The 26,573-nt window shown below is 33.6% G+C and overlaps 1 protein-coding gene and 1 long non-coding RNA gene across 5 annotated transcripts; both read left to right on the top strand.

Moving 5' to 3' along the window:
• Positions 1 to 3,730: 3,730 nt before the first annotated feature.
• LOC127879613 (uncharacterized) lies at positions 3,731 to 11,776 on the top strand. 3 transcript variants are annotated; one of them, XR_008049172.1, is made up of 7 exons: positions 3,731 to 3,801; positions 4,575 to 4,636; positions 6,327 to 6,388; positions 7,162 to 7,223; positions 8,903 to 8,964; positions 9,738 to 9,799; positions 11,482 to 11,776. It is a non-coding gene; the product is annotated as an uncharacterized LOC127879613 (long non-coding RNA). The 3 variants fall into 3 exon arrangements; XR_008049174.1 differs by having other exon boundaries at positions 8,903 to 9,084; XR_008049173.1 differs by having other exon boundaries at positions 3,744 to 3,921.
• A 3,442-nt stretch (positions 11,777 to 15,218) lies between these two features.
• LOC127879611 (uncharacterized) lies at positions 15,219 to 19,845 on the top strand. 2 transcript variants are annotated; one of them, XM_052426569.1, is made up of 2 exons: positions 15,219 to 15,269; positions 19,287 to 19,845. In XM_052426569.1, exons 1-2 carry the CDS (start codon positions 15,239 to 15,241, stop codon positions 19,658 to 19,660), a joined length of 405 nt encoding a protein of 134 aa, XP_052282529.1. In that variant the 5' UTR covers positions 15,219 to 15,238; the 3' UTR covers positions 19,661 to 19,845. The 2 variants fall into 2 exon arrangements, with proteins under 2 accessions (XP_052282529.1, XP_052282527.1); XM_052426567.1 differs by having other exon boundaries at positions 15,266 to 15,377.
• Positions 19,846 to 26,573: the final 6,728 nt, after the last annotated feature.

The following is a 26,573-nucleotide window of genomic DNA, read 5'->3' as shown; positions in this document are numbered from 1 at the left end:
GCTCATGTCAACGAATGAACGTCAAGTCCCGGCTTTATGTACACAATTGATGGAGGTAATAAATTAACCTTTTAAAAACAGATTTGCTCTTCAGGATATTCAGCCAGAGAGGGGGCTCTGAGCACAGATAATCGATCAATAGAGAAATCATGGACAGGATGCAGAAGAAGAAGAGACTTGGGTACTTGAAAAAACTGAAAACGGATGCTTTAGTTGGGATGGAAGCATGTGCTGAAACGGTTTATCTTTGAAGATTTCACATAGTTAAGAGTAATTAAAATATAAATGCTGTACTCTGTATTGATATAAAACTTCCCTCATGCTAGCCCGAGCGGTGATACACTTTGTTTTGATGTTGTTTTGGTTGAAAAAGAAGCAACACTTTATATAAGGTAGGAACAGCTATAATTTAATAGTAACCACTTTAATGATTTTTTTTCCAATCGCTGAAATGAATGAAGCGATGTTATAAAAGTATTTAAAACAAGCGCGTTATTTGCAAATATTTTTTTTATTAACTGATAGCATGTATCACTTTAGCGTTGTTTGCTAGATTTAAGCACAATATGTAGTACAGCGTAAATTGATTATTGCATTGTACACGAGTTTAAAGTTTCGGCGACAACAAATGATAAGAACACGAAAACTGAAAAAAATAACAAAACGAAATAAAAAGCAAAAAGGATTTGACATTTATTGTAGCGGATTTTTCTCAAGTTATATTCAAGGTATTTATATCAGACCCGGGTAGTTAAATTATATTGGCGGCCTTGTCAAACAAATGTATGCAAGGACAGGACACGCAGCGAAGCCACGGGATGTCGAGTCTTTGTCCACGATGACATGATGAATGCCGAAATGATCTGGGAAGTGTCAGGAGTGTTTGATCGAGTTTCGATCTAATGCACTCAGCATCGGTACATGATTTTACCTGTGCTGGCGCGCATGGAACGACACCCATTAAGGATTTTCGCATCGGTCCTAATCCGCCTTTATGAAGCGGACAGTCGTAACGTGGGATTAAGGTAGTTATAGAGGCAGATCGGTTGAGCGTTAATTGTATTTTAAAGGCTTGGGATCGATGGCAATACTGTGTCATAAAAATCGGTTCATTTTTTATATCCCAATATTTCTTACGGGCTATTGTCGTTAATAAATTCGACATTTAACGCCCAATATTGGTTTGATGAATCATTTTGCTTGTGTGAAGGGACAAACGTCAACACAAATACAAATACAAAACACGAACAAAACCCAATGTCGTTTGCATAAGCAAAAATATTACATAGACTTTCTTAACGGATTATTTTTATCTTTTATTTTGCGCTATAAACTATGATAATGTAGATTGTATTTGGGTTCTTGTTATAAAATGATGACAATAAGTCCAATGGTGTTGGTTTCTTTTTTGTTATAATTGTTCAGGATACAATATTATCAAAAACACATACACTACAATATGCAATCTAATTGTAGACATAAACTTTGCCACACAAACTACTTGTAGAGCAAAAAATCAATCCAATCTTTCATTTGAAATCCGAACTCGTTTTTATTTATCCATACGTTGCTAAAAGTAATTTAAATGTCATAATACGGTTATATAATTATTTAAGACTTTTTTAAAGACACAGTGTATTGAAAAAAGCAAATGCTCATTAAAACAATACCACTTATATGTACAATGGCGTTTAAGATTTGTGGCGATTTTTTTTATAGCGGAAAACATGTTTACATTGAAGCTCACACACCTAATTTCACAGTTATAAAAAGTGTATGAGCATCATGTAATAATTTAATTTAATTATACTTTACATGTACATATTAAGGACGTTTTTCTTAGACACAATTCGTTCAAAAACAATTGCTCAAAAAAACAACTATTTCTAACCAGTGGTAAAGAAATTTCTCAGAGGAGCATTATGCATTTAAGTCCTCGAACATTTCACAATGAAAAAATGCTTATGGACGTCATTTATTTAGCATTTATGATTGTATATTATACGACAAGCATTGATGTGTTGCGTCAGGCACACAAAACCAACCTCAACAAAAAAGCCAGGAGCTTTTCAATCGGATTACTTTAAAATGAAGATTGCCGCACCTGTTTTGAATAAATTATAACAAGGTTTCAATTTTATAACGGATTAGAATGCTCTATTGTGTTCTCGCCCGTCTTCAGGGCGTTTGATAATGGATGTTCTTCGGCATGAGTTCTTCTTTATCCTTCATTATGCTGTTGATATTGTTACTCTTAAAACGCACCACGGAGAGTAAATTTTTATTAAAATAACAAAATTGCTTAAAATATACATAAACCTTAGATTTAAGTGGTATTTGTTGTGGCTTTGATTTTATTGCATTTTGACGTTATTTGAATATACGTTTTCCATTGCAACAAAACAGGTGATTATGCAAATTAGGCTGGATTTGTTGAAATATGGATTTTGGTGTAACCCAGCATGAAAAAACGATTTTGTTGCATAGGATGAATGATTAAATGTATTAATAGAAAACCACCCACATTATTGTTCTTGTATACTATTTTTATAGTAAAGACATTTTAAAAGTGATTAAATAGTATAAGGTCCGTTTCCCAGTAGTAGAAAGATGTTCAGATAGAGGATTTAATAAATTATCAGATAAACTGCAAAAAATAATCTTACAATAAATGACACTACTGTGTCGTGGTTTTAGTAAAATCACAATAAAGTCAAGCAATGCCTCACGTTGAAGTCGACACCATCCGAAAACAAAAGATATACATTGGTAAGAAAAAGTGACAATATTCATTGTTTTTGAATATATTGACCATGCTTGCATTCACAAAAATAACTATTTCAACTTATTTTTTTGTATATACCTATGTGAGTTTATTAATTGTTTAATCTCTTAAAATTATATTTTATAGTGTTTTCTTAGTTTATACATTTAAATTATACAGGTCTTTCCATCATGTGACTAGATCGATCTACGTCTTCATGTAAAACAAAACATACATTATGCCCACCACCCCGCTTGCAAATTAAACCACATACACCACAAGGTTGATTCTCTTAACTTTTCACATATTGATAATCCACGTGTTTATGTCTCTTTACAAAGAGCGTGAAATAGTTTTTTGTATACACGTAGTTACTATACTTTCCCTTCAAAAACTGCCTTGAACACATTCATTACGTTGCACACCTGCATTTACTAGAATTATATATGTTATATACGTTCCAGCTACATGAACTAGATATACATTTAACATAAAAACGGTCGTGTTTACACACTTTGATGATGTAGTGATTGTGGTGGTGTATTTACACACTTTGATTTTGTGGTCAGAGGCGTATTTAGGTGGGGGGCTAGGGGGCTAAAGCCCCCCCCCCAGCTGGCTGGCTAGATATGACTTAAAAAAAAATGAGCCCCTAACAGTTCCAATCCACTTGTGTATTTCCTGTCATATGCCCCTAATAAGGCCATTAACAGCTGTCAATTTGTATGATTAGCCCCCAGGCATGTGTACAGACGATCTAACCTTCGCCAGCTAAACTGCACGCCTCATTGAGATTACAATACACTAAATACTTTTGGTGTTCAATGCTATACCCTCTAAAAACAAAATCTTCATTTATTTGAAGACACAATTCTCTGTACGGGCACTTGCCATGACTTTATTTTTGAATATTTCTGTGTTCATGTGGTAGGGAAAACATTGTTGTAAACTACAAATTCCCTGTTTTGCTTTTAGGTTGGAGACTACATAAGACTTTGACAGTTGGCGGGAAACCATCATCAACTGGAGAGATGCCGGTAAAAAGATGGCCATAAAACAGTGACCGCTGATTCGCATTGAGTTCTTTCTTACATATTGGATGACCTATGTTTTTTATTGTTTAAATCATTGCGGCTTGGAATGCTCTTTAAGAAAAGGTATGGTTATGGGGGTGTCTACGCGCAAAAGTTTGACTTTATTTTTTGTTAAAGTTATTGCTTTTACATTGAATTTGTGCAGGAAATCTTTTGGTATGTTGTGACCTAAACTAACTTATGATAAAAATGAAATATCATCTGCAAGTGCAAAATATGACTGGGAAAGCAGATTTTTGGTCATTTCTTAGCAAAAGGGAAGAAAATAAGTGCATTAATTGCATGGATTCAGATTATTTGACCTGGAATAGTTGTTTTTCAAGTTGACCCCCCACCCTTATATAGTGGAATAAGGGCTAAATTGCTTTCCGACTTGAATTCAACCGCATATTGGTTGACCGTGTCGCGTTAATGTGTTACATGAAGTTAGAATTCAACGCCAGGGACTCCGTGATCGAGTAACGCAGCCAAAGCTTTTGCGAAAAGCATGAACATTCAAACAGAGCCCCATTTCACCGACATGGAATGGCAGGCATTTTACAGTATGGACAGTGCAGCAGATGCTTAACTGAGCCAGCCTTCATATTTAGTACAATCAGGAATTTAGCAAGCTTTATCACTTCATATTATTCATAAAAGTACACTTAAAATACATAAATGCATGTTTTTGTTTCATTTTTTTTATCTTTTTCTATTGGGTATTTTGACTTTTTCAGGTAGAGGAATGTCTTCGACTAAGTCAAGGGCCACTGGATAAGGGTTGTTGATGGCAAAACAGGTAATAATATCATTTTGTTATCATGTACACATGCAAATAAGCATATGTATGATGCTTTAGGTGTGAAAGACTGTCATAATCAGGTTTGTGGTCACTCACACCCTTGCCGTCATGTAATTCTCCTCGCAGTTTGTATTGATAGTTCCGGGTCCTGACATGTAAAGCTCGTGCTTTGTTGGCAGCAGAAGTTGGCACTTAACAGGTTTATCCTTGTTCCTGAGCATGTATGCAGTACAGCTGAGTTGATTTGCTACTTGTAACCCTACAATTAGCTTGTTTTTGGTATTGTTTTCTCACAATAAGCTTATATTCATGGTTCCGGCTTAAAAGGGTGTCGCGCCTTACTTAAACATAGGATTGTTATAGCAAGTATCCCCTTCATCATTTACCTTAGAGGGATTATTTTGACAAAATTTGGCACTTTCAGCAACTTGTTTTGTTTTTTATTTGGTACATGCTTCTCTCATTCAGTGATTTAATGACAGTAATGTCCTTATTCGTTTTTCTTTGCATAGAAAGGTGACATGAATGATTGATAATTGTTGTGTTGAGAATTCTGCAGGAAGCTGTGTCCCCAAAATAAGTACTAGAAACCCCTTTCAGGACACTGCCTTGATCTGAACTGCCTTTCTACCCCTGTTACTACATGGAACATCATTGCTAAGCATATAATGCTTGCCTAAATATGTGTATTTTGTTCAATTTAACTTTTCCTTCAAGCTTAACCCCCCCCCCCCCCCCCCCCCCCCCACAAATGAGCATTGTATTCTTTCGCTTGGTTACAAACTCCCATTTGGACCAGATTGCCACCATAAAAATAGCCTAAAGTACTTATTTTGTGTCCAAAATATGAAAATTTGTATTGTCTTGAACCTCTAAATGAGAGCTGGCAATGCATATTGACCATCTGCTGCAGTTAAAAGACACCCATGACATTATATGCTAGAAAATTTCATTGGCGGCTGGTAAATAAATGGGCACCGATCGACAATGCGCTTTCAAGATTTTACACTTTTATTGGTGTGAAATAGTTATTGGAAGCTTATTGATTTCTACACTTCAAAGTATCTTTGATCTCTCATTTTGACTAATTAGTTTATTGTCTTGGATGAAATTGGATTGTTTTTGCTTTGAAATTGGCATTTTGGGGATGATTAAAAAAAAACACACACAAAAAGACATTATCAAAACTGCTTAGAGTGAAAATATCTAACAAATTCATTCTTTCCCCACCACACATTAGCCCCACTTGCCTGTCTATTTGGTTTGTTTTGGTATTTTATTGCAGATATTGAACACAACAGCTTTAAATCTTAAAGGGGCAGTTAAGCTTTAACAGGCCTAATATCGCCTTCTTCGGACTGAAAACACCCGCGTGTGAAAATATGATACAGAATGGCCAAACGGACAGCTAATCCAGCCAAACTTAATATATTGGTGCAATATGGATGGGAAGATAATAATATGAAAGAAAAACACATTTCAGTCAAAATAAATTTCTCTTATAGGTTACAATACACTAAATACTTTTGGTGTTCAATGCTATACCCTCTAAAAACAAAATCTTCATTTATTTGAAGACACAATTCTCTGTACGGGCACTTGCCATGACTTTATTTTTGAATATTTCTGTGTTCATGTGGTAGGGAAAACATTGTTGTAAACTACAAATTCCCTGTTTTGCTTTTAGGTTGGAGACTACATAAGACTTTGACAGTTGGCGGGAAACCATCATCAACTGGAGAGATGCCGGTAAAAAGATGGCCATAAAACAGTGACCGCTGATTCGCATTGAGTTCTTTCTTACATATTGGATGACCTATGTTTTTTATTGTTTAAATCATTGCGGCTTGGAATGCTCTTTAAGAAAAGGTATGGTTATGGGGCTGTCTACGCGCAAAAGTTTGACTTTATTTTTTGTTAAAGTTATTGCTTTTACATTGAATTTGTGCAGGAAATCTTTTGGTATGTTGTGACCTAAACTAACTTATGATAAAAATGAAATATCATCTGCAAGTGCAAAATATGACTGGGAAAGCAGATTTTTGGTCATTTCTTAGCAAAAGGGAAGAAAATAAGTGCATTAATTGCATGGATTCAGATTATTTGACCTGGAATAGTTGTTTTTCAAGTTGACCCCCCACCCTTATATAGTGGAATAAGGGCTAAATTGCTTTCCGACTTGAATTCAACCGCATATTGGTTGACCGTGTCGCGTTAATGTGTTACATGAAGTTAGAATTCAACGCCAGGGACTCCGTGATCGAGTAACGCAGCCAAAGCTTTTGCGAAAAGCATGAACATTCAAACAGAGCCCCATTTCACCGACATGGAATGGCAGGCATTTTACAGTATGGACAGTGCAGCAGATGCTTAACTGAGCCAGCCTTCATATTTAGTACAATCAGGAATTTAGCAAGCTTTATCACTTCATGTTATTCATAAAAGTACACTTAAAATACATAAATGCATGTTTTTGTTTCATTTTTTTTATCTTTTTCTATTGGGTATTTTGACTTTTTCAGGTAGAGGAATGTCTTCGACTAAGTCAAGGGCCACTGGATAAGGGTTGTTGATGGCAAAACAGGTAATAATATCATTTTGTTATCATGTACACATGCAAATAAGCATATGTATGATGCTTTAGGTGTGAAAGACTGTCATAATCAGGTTTGTGGTCACTCACACCCTTGCCGTCATGTAATTCTCCTCGCAGTTTGTATTGATAGTTCCGGGTCCTGACATGTAAAGCTCGTGCTTTGTTGGCAGCAGAAGTTGGCACTTAACAGGTTTATCCTTGTTCCTGAGCATGTATGCAGTACAGCTGAGTTGATTTGCTACTTGTAACCCTACAATTAGCTTGTTTTTGGTATTGTTTTCTCACAATAAGCTTATATTCATGGTTCCGGCTTAAAAGGGTGTCGCGCCTTACTTAAACATAGGATTGTTATAGCAAGTATCCCCTTCATCATTTACCTTAGAGGGATTATTTTGACAAAATTTGGCACTTTCAGCAACTTGTTTTGTTTTTTATTTGGTACATGCTTCTCTCATTCAGTGATTTAATGACAGTAATGTCCTTATTCGTTTTTCTTTGCATAGAAAGGTGACATGAATGATTGATAATTGTTGTGTTGAGAATTCTGCAGGAAGCTGTGTCCCCAAAATAAGTACTAGAAACCCCTTTCAGGACACTGCCTTGATCTGAACTGCCTTTCTACCCCTGTTACTACATGGAACATCATTGCTAAGCATATAATGCTTGCCTAAATATGTGTATTTTGTTCAATTTAACTTTTCCTTCAAGCTTAACCCCCCCCCCCCCCACAAATGAGCATTGTATTCTTTCGCTTGGTTACAAACTCCCATTTGGACCAGATTGCCACCATAAAAATAGCCTAAAGTACTTATTTTGTGTCCAAAATATGAAAATTTGTATTGTCTTGAACCTCTAAATGAGAGCTGGCAATGCATATTGACCATCTGCTGCAGTTAAAAGACACCCATGACATTATATGCTAGAAAATTTCATTGGCGGCTGGTAAATAAATGGGCACCGATCGACAATGCGCTTTCAAGATTTTACACTTTTATTGGTGTGAAATAGTTATTGGAAGCTTATTGATTTCTACACTTCAAAGTATCTTTGATCTCTCATTTTGACTAATTAGTTTATTGTCTTGGATGAAATTGGATTGTTTTTGCTTTGAAATTGGCATTTTGGGGATGATTAAAAAAAAACACACACAAAAAGACATTATCAAAACTGCTTAGAGTGAAAATATCTAACAAATTCATTCTTTCCCCACCACACATTAGCCCCACTTGCTTGTCTATTTGGTTTGTTTTGGTATTTTATTGCAGATATTGAACACAACAGCTTTAAATCTTAAAGGGGCAGTTAAGCTTTAACAGGCCTAATATCGCCTTCTTCGGACTGAAAACACCCGCGTGTGAAAATATGATACAGAATGGCCAAACGGACAGCTAATCCAGCCAAACTTAATATATTGGTGCAATATGGATGGGAAGATAATAATATGAAAGAAAAACACATTTCAGTCAAAATAAATTTCTCTTATAGGTTACAATACACTAAATACTTTTGGTGTTCAATGCTATACCCTCTAAAAACAAAATCTTCATTTATTTGAAGACACAATTCTCTGTACGGGCACTTGCCATGACTTTATTTTTGAATATTTCTGTGTTCATGTGGTAGGGAAAACATTGTTGTAAACTACAAATTCCCTGTTTTGCTTTTAGGTTGGAGACTACATAAGACTTTGACAGTTGGCGGGAAACCATCATCAACTGGAGAGATGCCGGTAAAAAGATGGCCATAAAACAGTGACCGCTGATTCGCATTGAGTTCTTTCTTACATATTGGATGACCTATGTTTTTTATTGTTTAAATCATTGCGGCTTGGAATGCTCTTTAAGAAAAGGTATGGTTATGGGGGTGTCTACGCGCAAAAGTTTGACTTTATTTTTTGTTAAAGTTATTGCTTTTACATTGAATTTGTGCAGGAAATCTTTTGGTATGTTGTGACCTAAACTAACTTATGATAAAAATGAAATATCATCTGCAAGTGCAAAATATGACTGGGAAAGCAGATTTTTGGTCATTTCTTAGCAAAAGGGAAGAAAATAAGTGCATTAATTGCATGGATTCAGATTATTTGACCTGGAATAGTTGTTTTTCAAGTTGACCCCCCACCCTTATATAGTGGAATAAGGGCTAAATTGCTTTCCGACTTGAATTCAACCGCATATTGGTTGACCGTGTCGCGTTAATGTGTTACATGAAGTTAGAATTCAACGCCAGGGACTCCGTGATCGAGTAACGCAGCCAAAGCTTTTGCGAAAAGCATGAACATTCAAACAGAGCCCCATTTCACCGACATGGAATGGCAGGCATTTTACAGTATGGACAGTGCAGCAGATGCTTAACTGAGCCAGCCTTCATATTTAGTACAATCAGGAATTTAGCAAGCTTTATCACTTCATATTATTCATAAAAGTACACTTAAAATACATAAATGCATGTTTTTGTTTCATTTTTTTTATCTTTTTCTATTGGGTATTTTGACTTTTTCAGGTAGAGGAATGTCTTCGACTAAGTCAAGGGCCACTGGATAAGGGTTGTTGATGGCAAAACAGGTAATAATATCATTTTGTTATCATGTACACATGCAAATAAGCATATGTATGATGCTTTAGGTGTGAAAGACTGTCATAATCAGGTTTGTGGTCACTCACACCCTTGCCGTCATGTAATTCTCCTCGCAGTTTGTATTGATAGTTCCGGGTCCTGACATGTAAAGCTCGTGCTTTGTTGGCAGCAGAAGTTGGCACTTAACAGGTTTATCCTTGTTCCTGAGCATGTATGCAGTACAGCTGAGTTGATTTGCTACTTGTAACCCTACAATTAGCTTGTTTTTGGTATTGTTTTCTCACAATAAGCTTATATTCATGGTTCCGGCTTAAAAGGGTGTCGCGCCTTACTTAAACATAGGATTGTTATAGCAAGTATCCCCTTCATCATTTACCTTAGAGGGATTATTTTGACAAAATTTGGCACTTTCAGCAACTTGTTTTGTTTTTTATTTGGTACATGCTTCTCTCATTCAGTGATTTAATGACAGTAATGTCCTTATTCGTTTTTCTTTGCATAGAAAGGTGACATGAATGATTGATAATTGTTGTGTTGAGAATTCTGCAGGAAGCTGTGTCCCCAAAATAAGTACTAGAAACCCCTTTCAGGACACTGCCTTGATCTGAACTGCCTTTCTACCCCTGTTACTACATGGAACATCATTGCTAAGCATATAATGCTTGCCTAAATATGTGTATTTTGTTCAATTTAACTTTTCCTTCAAGCTTAACCCCCCCCCCCCCCCCCACAAATGAGCATTGTATTCTTTCGCTTGGTTACAAACTCCCATTTGGACCAGATTGCCACCATAAAAATAGCCTAAAGTACTTATTTTGTGTCCAAAATATGAAAATTTGTATTGTCTTGAACCTCTAAATGAGAGCTGGCAATGCATATTGACCATCTGCTGCAGTTAAAAGGCACCCATGACATTATATGCTAGAAAATTTCATTGGCGGCTGGTAAATAAATGGGCACCGATCGACAATGCGCTTTCAAGATTTTACACTTTTATTGGTGTGAAATAGTTATTGGAAGCTTATTGATTTCTACACTTCAAAGTATCTTTGATCTCTCATTTTGACTAATTAGTTTATTGTCTTGGATGAAATTGGATTGTTTTTGCTTTGAAATTGGCATTTTGGGGATGATTAAAAAAAAACACACACAAAAAGACATTATCAAAACTGCTTAGAGTGAAAATATCTAACAAATTCATTCTTTCCCCACCACACATTAGCCCCACTTGCTTGTCTATTTGGTTTGTTTTGGTATTTTATTGCAGATATTGAACACAACAGCTTTAAATCTTAAAGGGGCAGTTAAGCTTTAACAGGCCTAATATCGCCTTCTTCGGACTGAAAACACCCGCGTGTGAAAATATGATACAGAATGGCCAAACGGACAGCTAATCCAGCCAAACTTAATATATTGGTGCAATATGGATGGGAAGATAATAATATGAAAGAAAAACACATTTCAGTCAAAATAAATTTCTCTTATAGGTTACAATACACTAAATACTTTTGGTGTTCAATGCTATACCCTCTAAAAACAAAATCTTCATTTATTTGAAGACACAATTCTCTGTACGGGCACTTGCCATGACTTTATTTTTGAATATTTCTGTGTTCATGTGGTAGGGAAAACATTGTTGTAAACTACAAATTCCCTGTTTTGCTTTTAGGTTGGAGACTACATAAGACTTTGACAGTTGGCGGGAAACCATCATCAACTGGAGAGATGCCGGTAAAAAGATGGCCATAAAACAGTGACCGCTGATTCGCATTGAGTTCTTTCTTACATATTGGATGACCTATGTTTTTTATTGTTTAAATCATTGCGGCTTGGAATGCTCTTTAAGAAAAGGTATGGTTATGGGGGTGTCTACGCGCAAAAGTTTGACTTTATTTTTTGTTAAAGTTATTGCTTTTACATTGAATTTGTGCAGGAAATCTTTTGGTATGTTGTGACCTTGACTGTAAGTGATAAACTGCGCTATTTGATTGGCTGAAGGAGATACATTCAACTTATGAAATTCATCGATACATTTAGCGATAGGTAAATGTTTACAAATGGCTGCCACATGGGACTTGTGAAAAACAATATCCTCCAATTACCTTCAGTCGAGCGGTTAAGGAAACAACTAAAATAATTTCTGAATGAATTCAAACATTGCCGCAATAAACGATGTACCTAAAAAGATTTATTTCATTCCTGTAAAATCCATGTCAAAATTGTTTATTTAGAGCGTGTTTGACCACACAAAGCCGATAGTTCCATACACATCCGCAAATGACATACACTTCGCGCGTTGTTTACCTTGAGTCGAGAGGTAACATCCGGAAAGCGAGAGTACTCGATTGCAATAGACATGAGGTCAACAAAACTTCGAAAATTCGATTCACTGTCCAAAATTAAAGAAACCGAAAGATTTATTTTACTTTTTTTATAACTTTTATTTACCATTTAACATGTTTCTGTTTTAACGGTCGATCTTCTTTTGAGCAACATTGACATGAAAAAGTGCTCAAGAACTGAAAAAAATTACATCGTTTGCAATTTGTTCCAATACAATTTCGGCATATATATAACTATTAAAAGATTTGATAAAATTATCAATAAATCGGGACAGGGTTTACCCACTGAACATGTGGATATCGGCATGTCTCATATTTTCGCGATGTGCGCGCACAGATTGTTCCATGCAACAATTTCTGGGAATCGTGAAAAAGTAAACGAATTTTCTTTAAAATATATCAAATACTTGAAATTATGTTATTACACTAGCGCAGTGGTCTGCAATTTATGCGCAAGTTTAATGAAGAGTACCGAAAAAATGCACGGAAAAGGCATAAATTTGGACTATTTCAGTTGAAGTAAGATTTTTAATGCAATGAAATTGTTGTTTTTTCTTATTTTAGTCGTGTCTATAATTATTTTCAAGCGTTGTAATGTTATTAAAACAAAATACTGGTTTGATAGACATTTGATTAACCCCTGTGTGTCTGTCTGTCCGAAACTGGTGATTGTGGTGGTGTATTTACACACTTTGATTTTGTGGTTATTGTGGTGTTGTATTTACACAATTTAATTTGTGGTGATTGTGGTGGTGTATTTACACACTCAGACGTTGTGGTGATTGTAAAACTTTTACAATCTTTTGATTCGGAAACTATTGATGACCATTAACACACAAAGCCGTTCCTTACGAAGCCCTTTTATGTTTTTCAAACAAAGCAAGAGATATCCACTTACAATTTTGCACATTGGTTTAAAATATTGTTTACGAAGTTTAATTAAGTTATGGATCACGTGTATTTTTTCATTTAGTTGCACGTGCAAATGGAAAAATGCGAACACCATTGGTTTTGCACATTATTATTTTCGTATGACATTCTGATCGCAATGTCATATTTGTTCTAATTTCTTTTTCAAAAGCATGTGCATAAAAGCAGCAATGGAGTTGTGTTTTTTTTCCGTTGTATGTGTGATGTTCGTGATGTCACTTCTTTGCATTAATATGGTTTTTATCGCGTTATTGTCCGTGATTATACTGTTGTTACTGCTGCTGTTAGTCTTGTCTATCCTGCATCCGTTGTTTTGAAGTAGGCCTAGCTTTTTTGTACGACACATCACAATTAAAAGTGTGGTCTATATTATGACGTTACCGTATGTGTTTTAGTGATGATCAGGGAAATAATCAAAATAGCGCTGCTACGAGTGTGTCTATCCAATTCTTTTTTTTGACATGCTGAACACGGTGTTAAGACACGACCTTTAACCCTTTGTAGCCTATTATAATTTGAATCGACTCGTATTAGCGAACGGATGAATAATCCGGTGTTCAGCTGATATGATTTAAGATGAGGTCTCGATGATAATATGTCGATGTCATTAGAGCAATGAGCTGAAGATACGTGATACTGTCAAACAGGAATGGATACTTATTTAATGTTTGTTTGATTGATATAAACTGTTTATTGATATTAATTGAAAGAACATATTTTTAGATTGTTTCATTATTTTAAAATTTATTTTATGTTAAAGTGATATTTCTCGATGCAAGATAATTTATTGAAGCTTTGATCAAAGCGAATAGCACACTAAAATATAATCAGGACCATGCGATTTATACCGACTTAAGGCTGAAAATCAAACGCAGTATATTTCTGAATCGTGGCCTCCTATGACTGATTAAAAAAACTGTTAAGCACGAGGTCGTTGAACAGACAGACATATCCAAGTCAGAAGCTATAGTCTCTGAAGTATAGTTTTGAGCCGTGCTATGAATGTGTATGTTCACACTCAAATTCAACGTTTCAATATGCGAAAATATCTAATTTTCTGACAAAAGTATAATAAATGCAACACCGTAAGGTCACTGTAATATCTGCATGACGTTCATGCGTTTATGCGTGTTTTGATTCATCGAAGTAGATCCTATCGATGGTGCACTTTATTTATCTTTTATCATGGTAGTCAGAAAGCTGAAATATCTGTATGGCCTTGCACTATAGAGATGGTAAAAACTAATGTGTACTGAACAGAATTGGCGTGAAATAAACAGATGTAGTTAACATTAAAAACCACAACTGCACAAAAAGATACTTTTTCTTTCAAGGAATACAAGGGAGAACACTGCAAAAAGGTTTTATGTGAATCGTGTGCATTATTTTTCCTGTTCGCTGCCATAACGTATAGATTTACCAGTCAACTCATTCGGTACATTTCGACTTGGGACATTATTTCGCAATACTGTTCATAGAATTAGTTTGCAATGCGAAATACTGTTTAGACTTTCCGGGCAGTAAAGTTGCATATTGGCATTATATCGGCGGAACTGAAACCATTTACCAGCATTAAACATTCAAACAAAAATTACATCATACATTTTTTAATGAAAAAGACAATTTTGGAAAAATATATGCTTATAAATGTTCATTAATCAAAAAGCCACCAAAGCGATGCTTAACAACGTAAATATTATATTTATACAGTTGTATGTATTATTTAACGTTTAAAGAACACCATTACTTTAATAATAGTGTTGATGTTAAAATTAATATTTTGCATGAATAGACTTCTATGCACACGGATAAATATTTAATATATCGGTTTTGCAACAACATATTAAAAAGATTCTTGAACGAATTTGTATTTTTAATCAATAAGGAGATAACCTGTGGAGGAATTCAACACATAATTTTGTTCACACTTCATGAAGTGTTATATATCCATTAAGCTATTAAATAAAATATATGTAGTTTTTAAGCAAAATACATTTTTTCCACAAGTCTTTTTCAATATTATTGCAATTATTTTGGAACCCGATGTCTTTGCTAGTATATTCAATTGTATACGGCTTGCGTGTCATCATAGCAGAACATTTGTGAACCAAAAAACAAATATTGGATGAAACACCAAGCGGCTGAGACAGGGGAATGGGCAGCAGTCAAAAACAAAGTTTAAACAGTTGAGTCGTTGAAAGGCGCTCGCAGAAGTCGCGCTGACTTATCATGGATTATATCAAGAGTTTTTGGTTTAATTTATTGTTTGTCACAGTTCTGTATTTTTCAAGAGGTAAGTTTATGCACATTTTAAGGATGTATACATTTCTAAAATTTCGTTTATGATTAAATGATTATATATTTATGTATTTATTTATTTGTTTTAAATTTTATTATATTATTACATTTATTATATTACTGATATTTATTTATAATAATAATAATAATAATAATAATAATAATAATAATAATAATAATAATAATAATAATAATAATAATAATAATAATAAATATTATTATAATTATTATTATTATTATTATAATTATTATTTATTTTATAAGTATGCTAGGGCATTGTAAGAAAACGCTACTAGGATCAAAGTGCAGTTTTTTACGATGGTAACGCTTGCAAACACCGTCCAAAATTACCAACTTACGAATTTTTTAATCGGTGGTCTATTAAAAAATAATATTCCCCCAAAACAATTAGGGATTCGAATTCCTACACATTGATAAAATATGGTCAAGTATACCTGTTAAGCTGTTTATTATAGTATAGAATCCTTTTTTGACCAAGAATATTTTTAACGTCCGATTATTTAATTACAATTTGTTATTCCATTTGAAACAACAAGAAACCCTTATCAAACAACTTGATATAATAGCATTTTGTTTATGTTAAGAATTTCATTCCATTCGGTCGACGGCTTTCACACTGGTGTTAAACCGCTAACGAAGAACACAGCTTTTTTTTCTTAACTGTGCAATAAAAAACGGCAAACTTGTTCAATATAATTTTTTAATACATAAACATATATTTAAGCTAAAAAAGGGTCAATTCGTTTCGATCTTTTTTTGTCTGCATGAAACTGGTATTAAAATGGATAAAAGATAGAGTGTCACAGTATTTTTACGACAGCAATCGTATTAAATACGTTAATTATTAGTCGCTGCTCGCTATGATGCGATAATCACACTCGGGTAATTCTGGACATATTCGGGTGATTGTTGCTAAGTGACGAGCAGAAACTTATCATAAAACTCGTATCGATAGGGCGACGTTATTTGTCATTTTCATTCTTCAGAGAACTCTACTTAGTGAGAAAAGAGACTCGTTAATATTGCATAGATTCTGTACGTACGGTTGAACAGAATGATTTATTTATTTAAGACATTTTACATATTGTTTTACAGTTTCACGATTTTTACCTTTACCATACGATAAAATAATCAACATTATAAGGCGTTGATGTGAATTTCATTAATATTAAGATCATGTACAGAGCGGTATCTTTACTACAAGACATTAACTAATAGTCCTATTGTCATAATATCTGATGATGTTAAAAATATTAAATTATTTATATTATGTAATTTCATGATATTGAACTTTATCCCGAAAATTATAATTGGATTCAATCTGTGAAATATATATTAATTTATACACTAAGTTTCGGCGAGGCATGTTTTATCCAGGGAGTATGAGACGTTCATTGTTTAATATCCATTGTAAAACAACGCATATCTGATAGATTCGTTCAGAATTGGATACTGAGTTACAACAAACGACACGGGGTAAAAACTACTGCATGTACGAAAACTTTAGATTTAGGCCTTATCTCAATGTTGTTTTGGTAAATCGACAAAATTGTAAAAAATTGTTTCAGATTCACAAATTTTTGTGAGGAAACAGTAATTATAAATATTTACCATGCTCTAAAATATCCATTATATGCATCTTTTGAGGATTTAAAAACCTGAAAATTATAAAGCGTTGCAACGCGAAACGTTCGAATAATTTGCAGAATTCTGTTGTTGTCGTTTTTTGATACTATGAGGATTGTATATATAAAGTAAAAAAATACCTTGAGATTGTTTTGAGAGCGGATGATCTAGTGGATAGAGCAGTAGATTTTTGCTCCATGGCTCCAGGGGTCAGTGGTTCGAACCCCGTTGGGGGTCACTTTTTTTAAATTTTTTAATTGTATTCTTGTTTTTTTACTGGAGATTTTTAGACCCAATGTTAACATTTATCAATATAAAGCATTTAATGACACACTTCAATACATGCCAAAATATGTGAAAAGGCCCTTTTAAGAGTATCTGCTCACAGACTTGAAGTTGAAGCAAGTCTGAAAAGACACCGTATGAAAATAGAAAATGTAATCACTGCAACGTTCTCGAAGATGAGTTATATCTTTAACTCAAATATCCACTGGTGAATAGACTTAGAAAACAATATAAACTTACATTTTATTTGAATCACACAAATATGATAACATGCATCGAACTCTTACAAAATAACAACGCAAACACAATTACAAGTCTTGCAACATGTATTTTTTAGCAGCTTAATTGAGAAATTAAGAAATATATATATATATTAAAAATATCTGTTCATTTTTAAAATGCATGTCTTTAGAGTTCTTTCATTGTTAATTTTAAATTTATATTGCATAAAATAGTAAATGTATATGCCTGTATAGTATTGACCACTGTTGAGTACATTTTTTATTATATGTATGTATGTGCTTAAAACCTAATGTTTGATAAAATAAAACCTAAAACCTATTAAAATTATAAATATTTTCGTCCAGTTTATATCATTGACTTACACATTCATCAGGCTCCGTCCATTTATTGTTTCATTATCCTTAAGAAAATGTGGAAGTAGCAACCATATTGAGTACACACATGATAATAAAAAGGCATTTGATATGTTTAGGTCTTTTTGTGTCATGTTAACTTGAGCTTGTATTTCCAAGCAGGCGCAAAACGGGTAGAGTTTCGTCAGTCTTTTAACTAAGTTGTTTTAAACGGAATCCTTTAGTTAACTTAATAATTTGTCGCAGTTTGGTCAGAGGAAAGTATAAAAGCGTCGGGCTGAAAATTAATTTAATCTCCAAAACTTACATTCTGGAAATTCTGAGTCGCCATTAATATTTAGACGTAGCTCGTCACATAACAGCAGTGCATTAGCATGTATATATAAGAATTACAACATAGACGTAGCTCGTCACATAACAGCAGTGCATTAGCATGTATATATAAGAATTAAAACATAGACGTAGCTCGTCACATAACAGCAGTGCATTATCATGTATATATAAGAATTACAAAAAATATTTGTTTTTGGTATATGAGAATAGGACCATTTTTTAAATATAAGACAAATCGTGTTACTTATATCACTTGTTTTAGGGTTGTTTTAATGAACGTCTATACAACGATACCGATTCTGCTTTTAGCACGGTAATAAAAACACGATTATTAGGTCATAAGAATTGCCGCACGAAAAATAACATAAGTATCTTAACTAAGGTTTAACAAACACGTAAAATAATCATTTCCACCAGATGATACTCAAGATTTCCTTGGAATTGTGCAAGTGTTTTTTTTTATTATATTGTTTGTATTATACTAGTTTCGAGTGAAGATGTTAATCACAAGAAATACATTTGAATTGAGAGGTTGTCAATAACACTTTTCAATTGCAGGTTTAAAATCATGGTAGCAATATTGGTTCATTAAAATGGGAAATCGTCGATAATTTTACAAACACACACACACACATAACATTTGTTTTCGTTACAAACAAACTTAATAGTAGGTACGAAACTTGTATGTTACTTTTACTGTAAAACTTGTTAAATAAATGGTAAATTTATTTCCAATTTCAAATAATTAACAGCTCATAGACATACCACAAAAGCCTGTCTATATGACTATTAGAAAATAAGCATATTGTCTTGAAAGACTTGCTTGCATTTCAAGAAGGTGTTAACAAAATTAATTTCTTTTATTCGATGAAAATAACTAAAGCAGACAGGTCCATAATACAATTTGGCCAACTATTTAAATATTTCGTTAATGTGTTTATTCTTCTTGTTACATAGTTCCTCGTTAATGGAACTTTCAGATCGTAAGGACATATATACACATTTTGAAATATTTCTGAATATTGTGCTCTCTTTCTGTATAGGAGCCGCACAATCATGGGCAGACGAGAGCACGGAAAGGGGCGAATCTGTCGACTTAGATGACGCAGATCAACTGGCGGGTTATGAATATCCAGAGAGCTGGGACGATATGGAGGACGCAAGGCTCATATCTTTGCTGAAGCGAGGTACATTTGGTGTCCGGTTAAATGACGGCTACAGGAGATTCCCTAGGCTCAAGGAACACATCATACCTTTCTATTCTTACGGCAATGACTTCGGTTTTATGGGCAGAAACAAACCATCGTTGGTGACAATGCCGAAGCCGCACTACGGTTACAGTCCCTGGAACCCGGCGAATGGTAACCATGGAAACCGTTTTCTGGTTCGTGGACGTGACTGGAAATCGTTGAAATAGATGAACTGTATCGTTTCATTTTAAATTTCTTAACTACGAAATGAAACAAAATGTTAAACTAAAAATGTGCGTTAAGTTGTTTTATTGTATGAATATTGATGGCATAAGAATACGTTATACAACAAAACAGTTTATCTAACATTTCAATAAACAATATCATATGTCGTTGTCTATTGCATGTATGCTACGTTTTGTCTAAATATAAATACAATTTATTGAAAACGACCACGATCGATTTTGTTTGTATTTTACTAACAAAATAGATTCTGTTTACAATTCTTATTCATTTTCATGAAACTGGCCATACAGTGATTAGTATTACTTTAGTCAAATCAGATAGTTTCTGATGCTACAAAATTCGTCTGTGAGGAATACAAATCGGTGTAGTCGTAGTTCTGGTTCTTAACGTATTTTCACATGGAAAATATGGCTTTGACAAGAAAGCTTTTCACTTTTCAAAAAGTTATTTTTGAGGTGTTTGTAACAGTATTGCTCATTTCTTGGCAGTATCAAAAGCACTGATTACAAGTCTCACACATGGGTTCTTGCAAGATTTATTTTCTATAAGAAATAATCCCCAGACTTCCTGTTTGTAGCAGAGCTTAATTACGAAGACACAAATTGAAATGGTTTATTCAATGAAACAGTAGATTTCTTTGTAACAAATGCCAGTCGATACAAAACGCCTTGTCAACCAATATAAGTTGATATTTAAGGTGAATAATCAACTTTTATCTTAATCGTCACATACACCATGCGTCTATCAACCGTAAGGTGAGAGAAATGTTACGAACAAAGCCCCGAACATGCGTTTGCAGAAAATATTAATTTTCCTTCTAGAATGCATCAACGATTCTGTATTTCAACTCAAGTAAACATATAGATTTCCTTTATAGTCTACCAAATATAATTGATCACAGTGTTGCTAGCCATGTTTTTTCCCTCCTGCAACGTTTTCGTTATTTCCAACGACATCAACCATTGTCGTTTATCAGATCATGTCTACAAACAGAAATACACAATGTTAATTAAAGGTAACTAATGCTTTATCTATTTGAAAATTGAATTCTACTAGTTTCGTTATATGTATTTATGGCCTTTTTTATTCTTCGATCAATTGTGTATGCATCCGTTTTTGTCCAGTAATACATTACATATCAACATTTTAAAAACAAATTATTTGCGTCAAGATTCAAATAAGAACCGATTTCTACTATGTTCAGATATCGTATTACCCTTTAAATGACAGTATAGAAAATAAATACACATTATTATATGTACATGCACAATGCAATAAATAATAGGCTCTAAACAAAAAAGGATTTTCATCTTAAACTTCAAAAGTATTCATTTGAATGAAAACTTAGTTAACAAAACTTTAACGTTATATTAGCTGTTAGAATATATTTATAGTAAAATAGTTTGATTGTCTGATAAAATCATGGAGAAACGTTCCTTTAAACATACGTGTACATCGTAGACTGGGTCAAATAGACGCACACTAAAAAAATCGTGTACTGAGTTTGATGACGTCGTGGCGTGGTAATGGAATGTGCATCCTATAAATGATTTCAATTTGTGTGAACATTTGTTTATTTCTAATAAAAATGTGATGTTTTACTTGAATTTCGTATATACCGTATAGGACAGAAGGATTAAAAAACATAAAAAATGAAATATTAACTGTGTGTTCTGTAGTCAGAGGCCTTGATAAAATGTTTTGACTTACGGACTATAGCTTGGAAACGTCTAGCGGTCCGTAAATGCACTTTATTGTAATTATGTGCAACTGTTTCACATGGAATATCCAGGTAAAACAGTCGCAAATATTTGAAACTTAAGATACTTTACGGACTAATAACCGTTTTTAGTAATACTTACTTGATTATGCGTCACTAGAAAAGTGTGTCATTAAAAAGTGTCATTTAATACGATGCTTTTGAGTTTCCATAGCATCGGACGCTGGGAGAAAATGATATGGAAGAAGAAAATGTTAACCTGGATTCTGGTGTTTGAATAAAGAAATCACCATTTATGTTTATAGGCCAAGGTTTCGATCTTCAGGTTTGGTCTAGTTTTATCAAGTGGGGGATAAACTTTCCACAGACGCAGTAAACTTCCTCGCTATCGTGTATGCCCTCATCATTCTATAGGTTTCCCATTGAATGAAGTCCACTGGTCTTTCCCCTTTCCTTTGTAATGCATGTTTTCCTTCTCCTTCTCATTCTGCAGTGTTATGTCCATGAACGATGAATCTGTTATTACTTCGATAGCGATGCACCCTTAGGTTGGGAGAAAGTGATTCTGAATAAACACCTTTCCAATCTTTCAAACTATCACCCTGCAACAACATGTGATGCTTTTTTCACCTTTTTTTCTTCAGCGCATTAGGTTTTACTACGCTTATACGCTCTTTCCATCGTTGAAGGAATCCAGTTTATCAGCAGTCACCTATAGGTTTAAAGATACATTTTTCCCCGAATATTTTCACAATTGCTCCACCAAACTCCTTGAGTTTATTATTTAATATTCCTTATCAAAGCTGTGCCAAGCCCTCTACAAGAAAATGCTCCTCTTCAAGAGAAAGCAATTTATTATCGATTTCCAGTTAAATTGGGTAAATATGCCATTTTACTCGATTTCGCCGAGTCTTAATCGACATTCAAACAGCAAGGCTGCCTTTCTTATTGTTTTAGTCTTGACACTCTGAAGCCTTTGATTTGGACGTCTGTGGTATACTTTCAATACTTCGCACAGTGTTTTTTAAGGTTCAAACGAAAACATATTTACCTTTTTTCCTATATGTCTGTTTGGAAATTTGGGGGTGATCTTCACGATTTTAAAGACAACTGATTGCACGAGCTAAAACTTTGGCCTGTTTTTTTAAAATTGTATTTAATATTCTTGTTCTGAATCACACCACCGCAGTAGATCAACTGAATGAAAAAGGACAATCACAAAAGAAACGCACTGATTTTCATAAGAATTGAGTTTTAATTGTATTGTAATGCAAAATATTCATAACAGAAAACAAAATAACAACTCGAGACGGGCATCCAAGTGAAACAAACCTTACAACAATTTTCGATCACAACATCGAAATACATGGCGGCGTCCATCCGGTGATTGGGTTTTGCAGATTTTTAACATGGTTTTGCTAGTTCACTGAGCACGAGGTTAGATTAACGGATGATTTATGTATTTATTTCGCGTTTATATCGTTTTATCGTGTTATTACCCGTTTTTCATCATAATTGTCATCTCATCGGCCACGAAAATCTTGCCGTATAACTTGAACAATATTCGGACACGCACGTGTGAATGTTGCTTATTACTTTACGCCAAAACAAAGTACTCGATCTTTTAAGCGTATACGAATTCAAAGATATAACCGATAGTCCGATACATATTATCATGCGCATTTAGATTTTTTAGCCAAAAATCATAGTAACAAAAAAGAGGAATCGAACTCGCGATGTAGAAGTATTTCTTTATTTTTAAATTAGTTTATACTATTAATTAATTAATTAATAAATATCAATTAAACAGATTAAGAGCATTTACAAACATATTAGTCTTTTTTAAAATAGCCCGAAATTCAACGAACATTTCAAAATAAACGGTGAACTAAACGCGTTTTCCGTAAATTCATTAATTAATCATAATTCGAAATTAAATCTACACATAGCTTTCAAAGTAAAATGGGCAGACACCCTAAATAGCTCAAACTGAGGAAGAAACTTACCATAAACGCGTGTCAAGCTTCATTTTAATATCATTATTTCTATTATTCTTTATTTCATACCGGTCATTCTGGAACAGAAACAAAATTCAGTGCCACCAATAATCTTTCATATCTCATTTATGGGTTTTGGATATATAATATATATCATTGCATCTTAGGTTTGAATTTAGGAATCGTTGTTTGATTTTACAATTTGGTATAATGGAAAACATTATTTTTTTATAATTTACTCTGCATGCGCATATTAGTAAAATTGTAGTTAATTTTAGTTCTTAATGAGATTAATACGATGAGTTCAACTTCAAGTGAGGTGAGAGAATTCATTTATATTGCCGGAATCACAAATAACACACAACTATTTACCGCGATATGAACATATATTTTTTAAACAGTAATTAATCTAAGGTTAACAGCTTAAATTATTGTCCAAACAAATCATTTTGGTGAGACGTAAGAACAGAACTGTGAGTACGTAAACGGATATTGTGTGAGTTAAAGAAGCATATCAACAATATTAACACGCCCAAATTAATATGCTTAACATTGAACAGACAATAATATTAAGTCAATGATTTGTTGAAATTGTATATAAATGTTAACAATTCAAAGGTGATTTATGGAACATGTTTGCGAAATCCATTTTCTTCAAATCCTTTGTAACACATTCTTAGATGTACAGAAATGACATGATGATGTCTCCTTGCGCATTCATACACAAATGTACATCACATCTTGAAGAACTAAATTTGCATAACACCAAAGGGTTTCCAGTGTAGTTATCTAAAGCAATTAACCGAGTCCATCCGTACATGCGTTTGAACCTTTAAACGTTTGCATATTTACGCTTGTTCTATGGAAAGTGTACTCATTTCCCTGCAATCAACGTCATCCAATTATTTAATAAATTGTCTGCGCAATTTATGAAATAAACAAACGTATAAAGAGAAACACGTTTCCAATAACTGCTAGTCATGCGTAATTAACTTTATTGATGTGCTGTGTTTTATTAACTTTTCACAAATGGAACACCATTAAACACAAACGTTGGGAGTGTCAATAAATGAAATACAACATTAAACCGGAAATTTGCGAGGTGAAATGTTGATAACAGATCCAATATCGCATCATATAATGGGGCGTTTTATTGAAGCCTGTTCAATGATCGTGTTATATATGGTTTATCATGTCCTTTTCACGGCATCTATGTTTCAATTCAATTTGCAAAAGCGCGTCATTTTGTCATGTAACCAACAAACCTTGCAAACAATCAATAGTTACAGAATGGACAGACGATGTCTACAAGAAACACGAGGGATGAAATTTGACGACGCTTTTCTTCGTAAAATCATGGCAACGTTAGTAAAACGCATTAAGCACGTGTACTTACGCGTTTCTTCGTAAAATAATGGCAACGTTAATACACGCATTAAGCACTTGTACTGAGATGTTATACCTCAATGATTATGTTGACATTTATCTGTGTTGGACACTCACAAGTTTAGTCATCAAGAATATGTTTTAAATATAGTTGATGTTTTGCATATGATAACATTTTTTACTATAAAATGTAAAGCCGAAGGTGTATGAGTGTATTTTAAAATGTTCCATTATACTATTTCAAGCAAACTTCTGGGAATTATTTGAAAAAGATTATTCAATTAGTCTTAGTCCTGTGCCTTATTAGCATGTACCGACTGCAGAGGCTAATGTTCGACTACAATTTACTCGCATGCATTAAACACGCTTTTCACCCAGTTTGTTTCTTCAACAAAAACAGAATTTCGGATAAACACTTTGTTTTAAATTGTATGGTTGAAATTCATATAAATAATAAAAGATGACAGCTCTTAACCAACCATTTCATCGACTTTTATCGAGACACTGAAGCTATATTTTAAAATGATAAAACCCACGTTGACAACTGAGACTTGTTTATTACGATTCTCTTTAATATTTGATTCTTTATATCACACATATTTTCAGAAATACTGAGCATTAGTGTTTCCGTGGAAAACAAATACAAATTATATTAACAATTAAATGAGATTATTATTTCCCCCGAAAACAATATTGAAACGCATCGTATGCCAACTTGAATGCACATGCACATTAGTTAAAGCAACACACCTTATTTGGCATAATAAATTTATGTATCAATAAGAAACAAATTTATATATGCCAATTAGAATATATGTGGTGGTCACAAGGTAGAAATCCGTCTTTTTTTGCGCTTTAAGACTTAAAAATAATCGCGTTTGTCAAAATGAATGGACGTATACGTCTAGAAATCCTACTTTCGTTTTTAAAAGCGGTACCGTTTGAAAAATAATAAATTACTTGCTAACTAGGTTATAGATTTAATGACAATTTTGCACACTTTCAAATTGCATATATATGTATTGATTAACATGTATTTCATTTCAAAGTCAGAGGCAATGTGTGAGGCTTTAATTGTTTCTATATTCAATTATATAAAAATGTTTCGATTATGTCCAACTAAAACAACATTTAATCATGTTTGATAATGTGATCGAAGAGATTCTATGTTACGGGTCATAGCCGGATATTTTATATCAACCAATCTGTATTACAAAATTCACAAATTATTATTTTCATGCGACCAATCAGTAATTTCTAATGTATGTAAATTTACCAAAGAAGCTCTTGTTCGAAGAAAAACGATTCTAAATAATACTGTTCAATAAATTTCATTGCCGCCTATACAGTTAATTAACATTTGTATTCTTATATGTATATTTTATGTTATGTACTGGTATGTTGTTACACCAATTTACGTGACAGAAAAAAATTGTTTACTATAGTGAGAGGACGATGTACTTGTGTATAAGTATGAATAAACTGTCAGGTAATCAGGCTTTCTGTCTGTCACAAATTGGGATGGGCTTTGAGAATTTGAGTATATTGACATTATTGAAGCAGTATGTAACACGTTTTATTATATAATTGTATGTGTTTGTACGTCTATTAATACATGCCTCGTTGTTCGTGAATGTGGACGAACTCTATTGAGAGTTACATAGTTTGTTTATTTTACAAAATATGTATGTTCATCATTGAATAAATGGGATCAACAAACAATGCCATTATTCATATTGTATTATGTTTGAGTACCATCTATTAAATAGTATAAACTATTTAATACCCAAT

The sequence above is a fragment of the Dreissena polymorpha genome, chromosome 4, assembly GCF_020536995.1.
Source record: "Dreissena polymorpha isolate Duluth1 chromosome 4, UMN_Dpol_1.0, whole genome shotgun sequence".
Classification (NCBI taxonomy): Eukaryota; Metazoa; Mollusca; class Bivalvia; order Myida; family Dreissenidae; genus Dreissena; species Dreissena polymorpha.
This window is presented reverse-complemented; position numbering and strand designations above follow the sequence as displayed.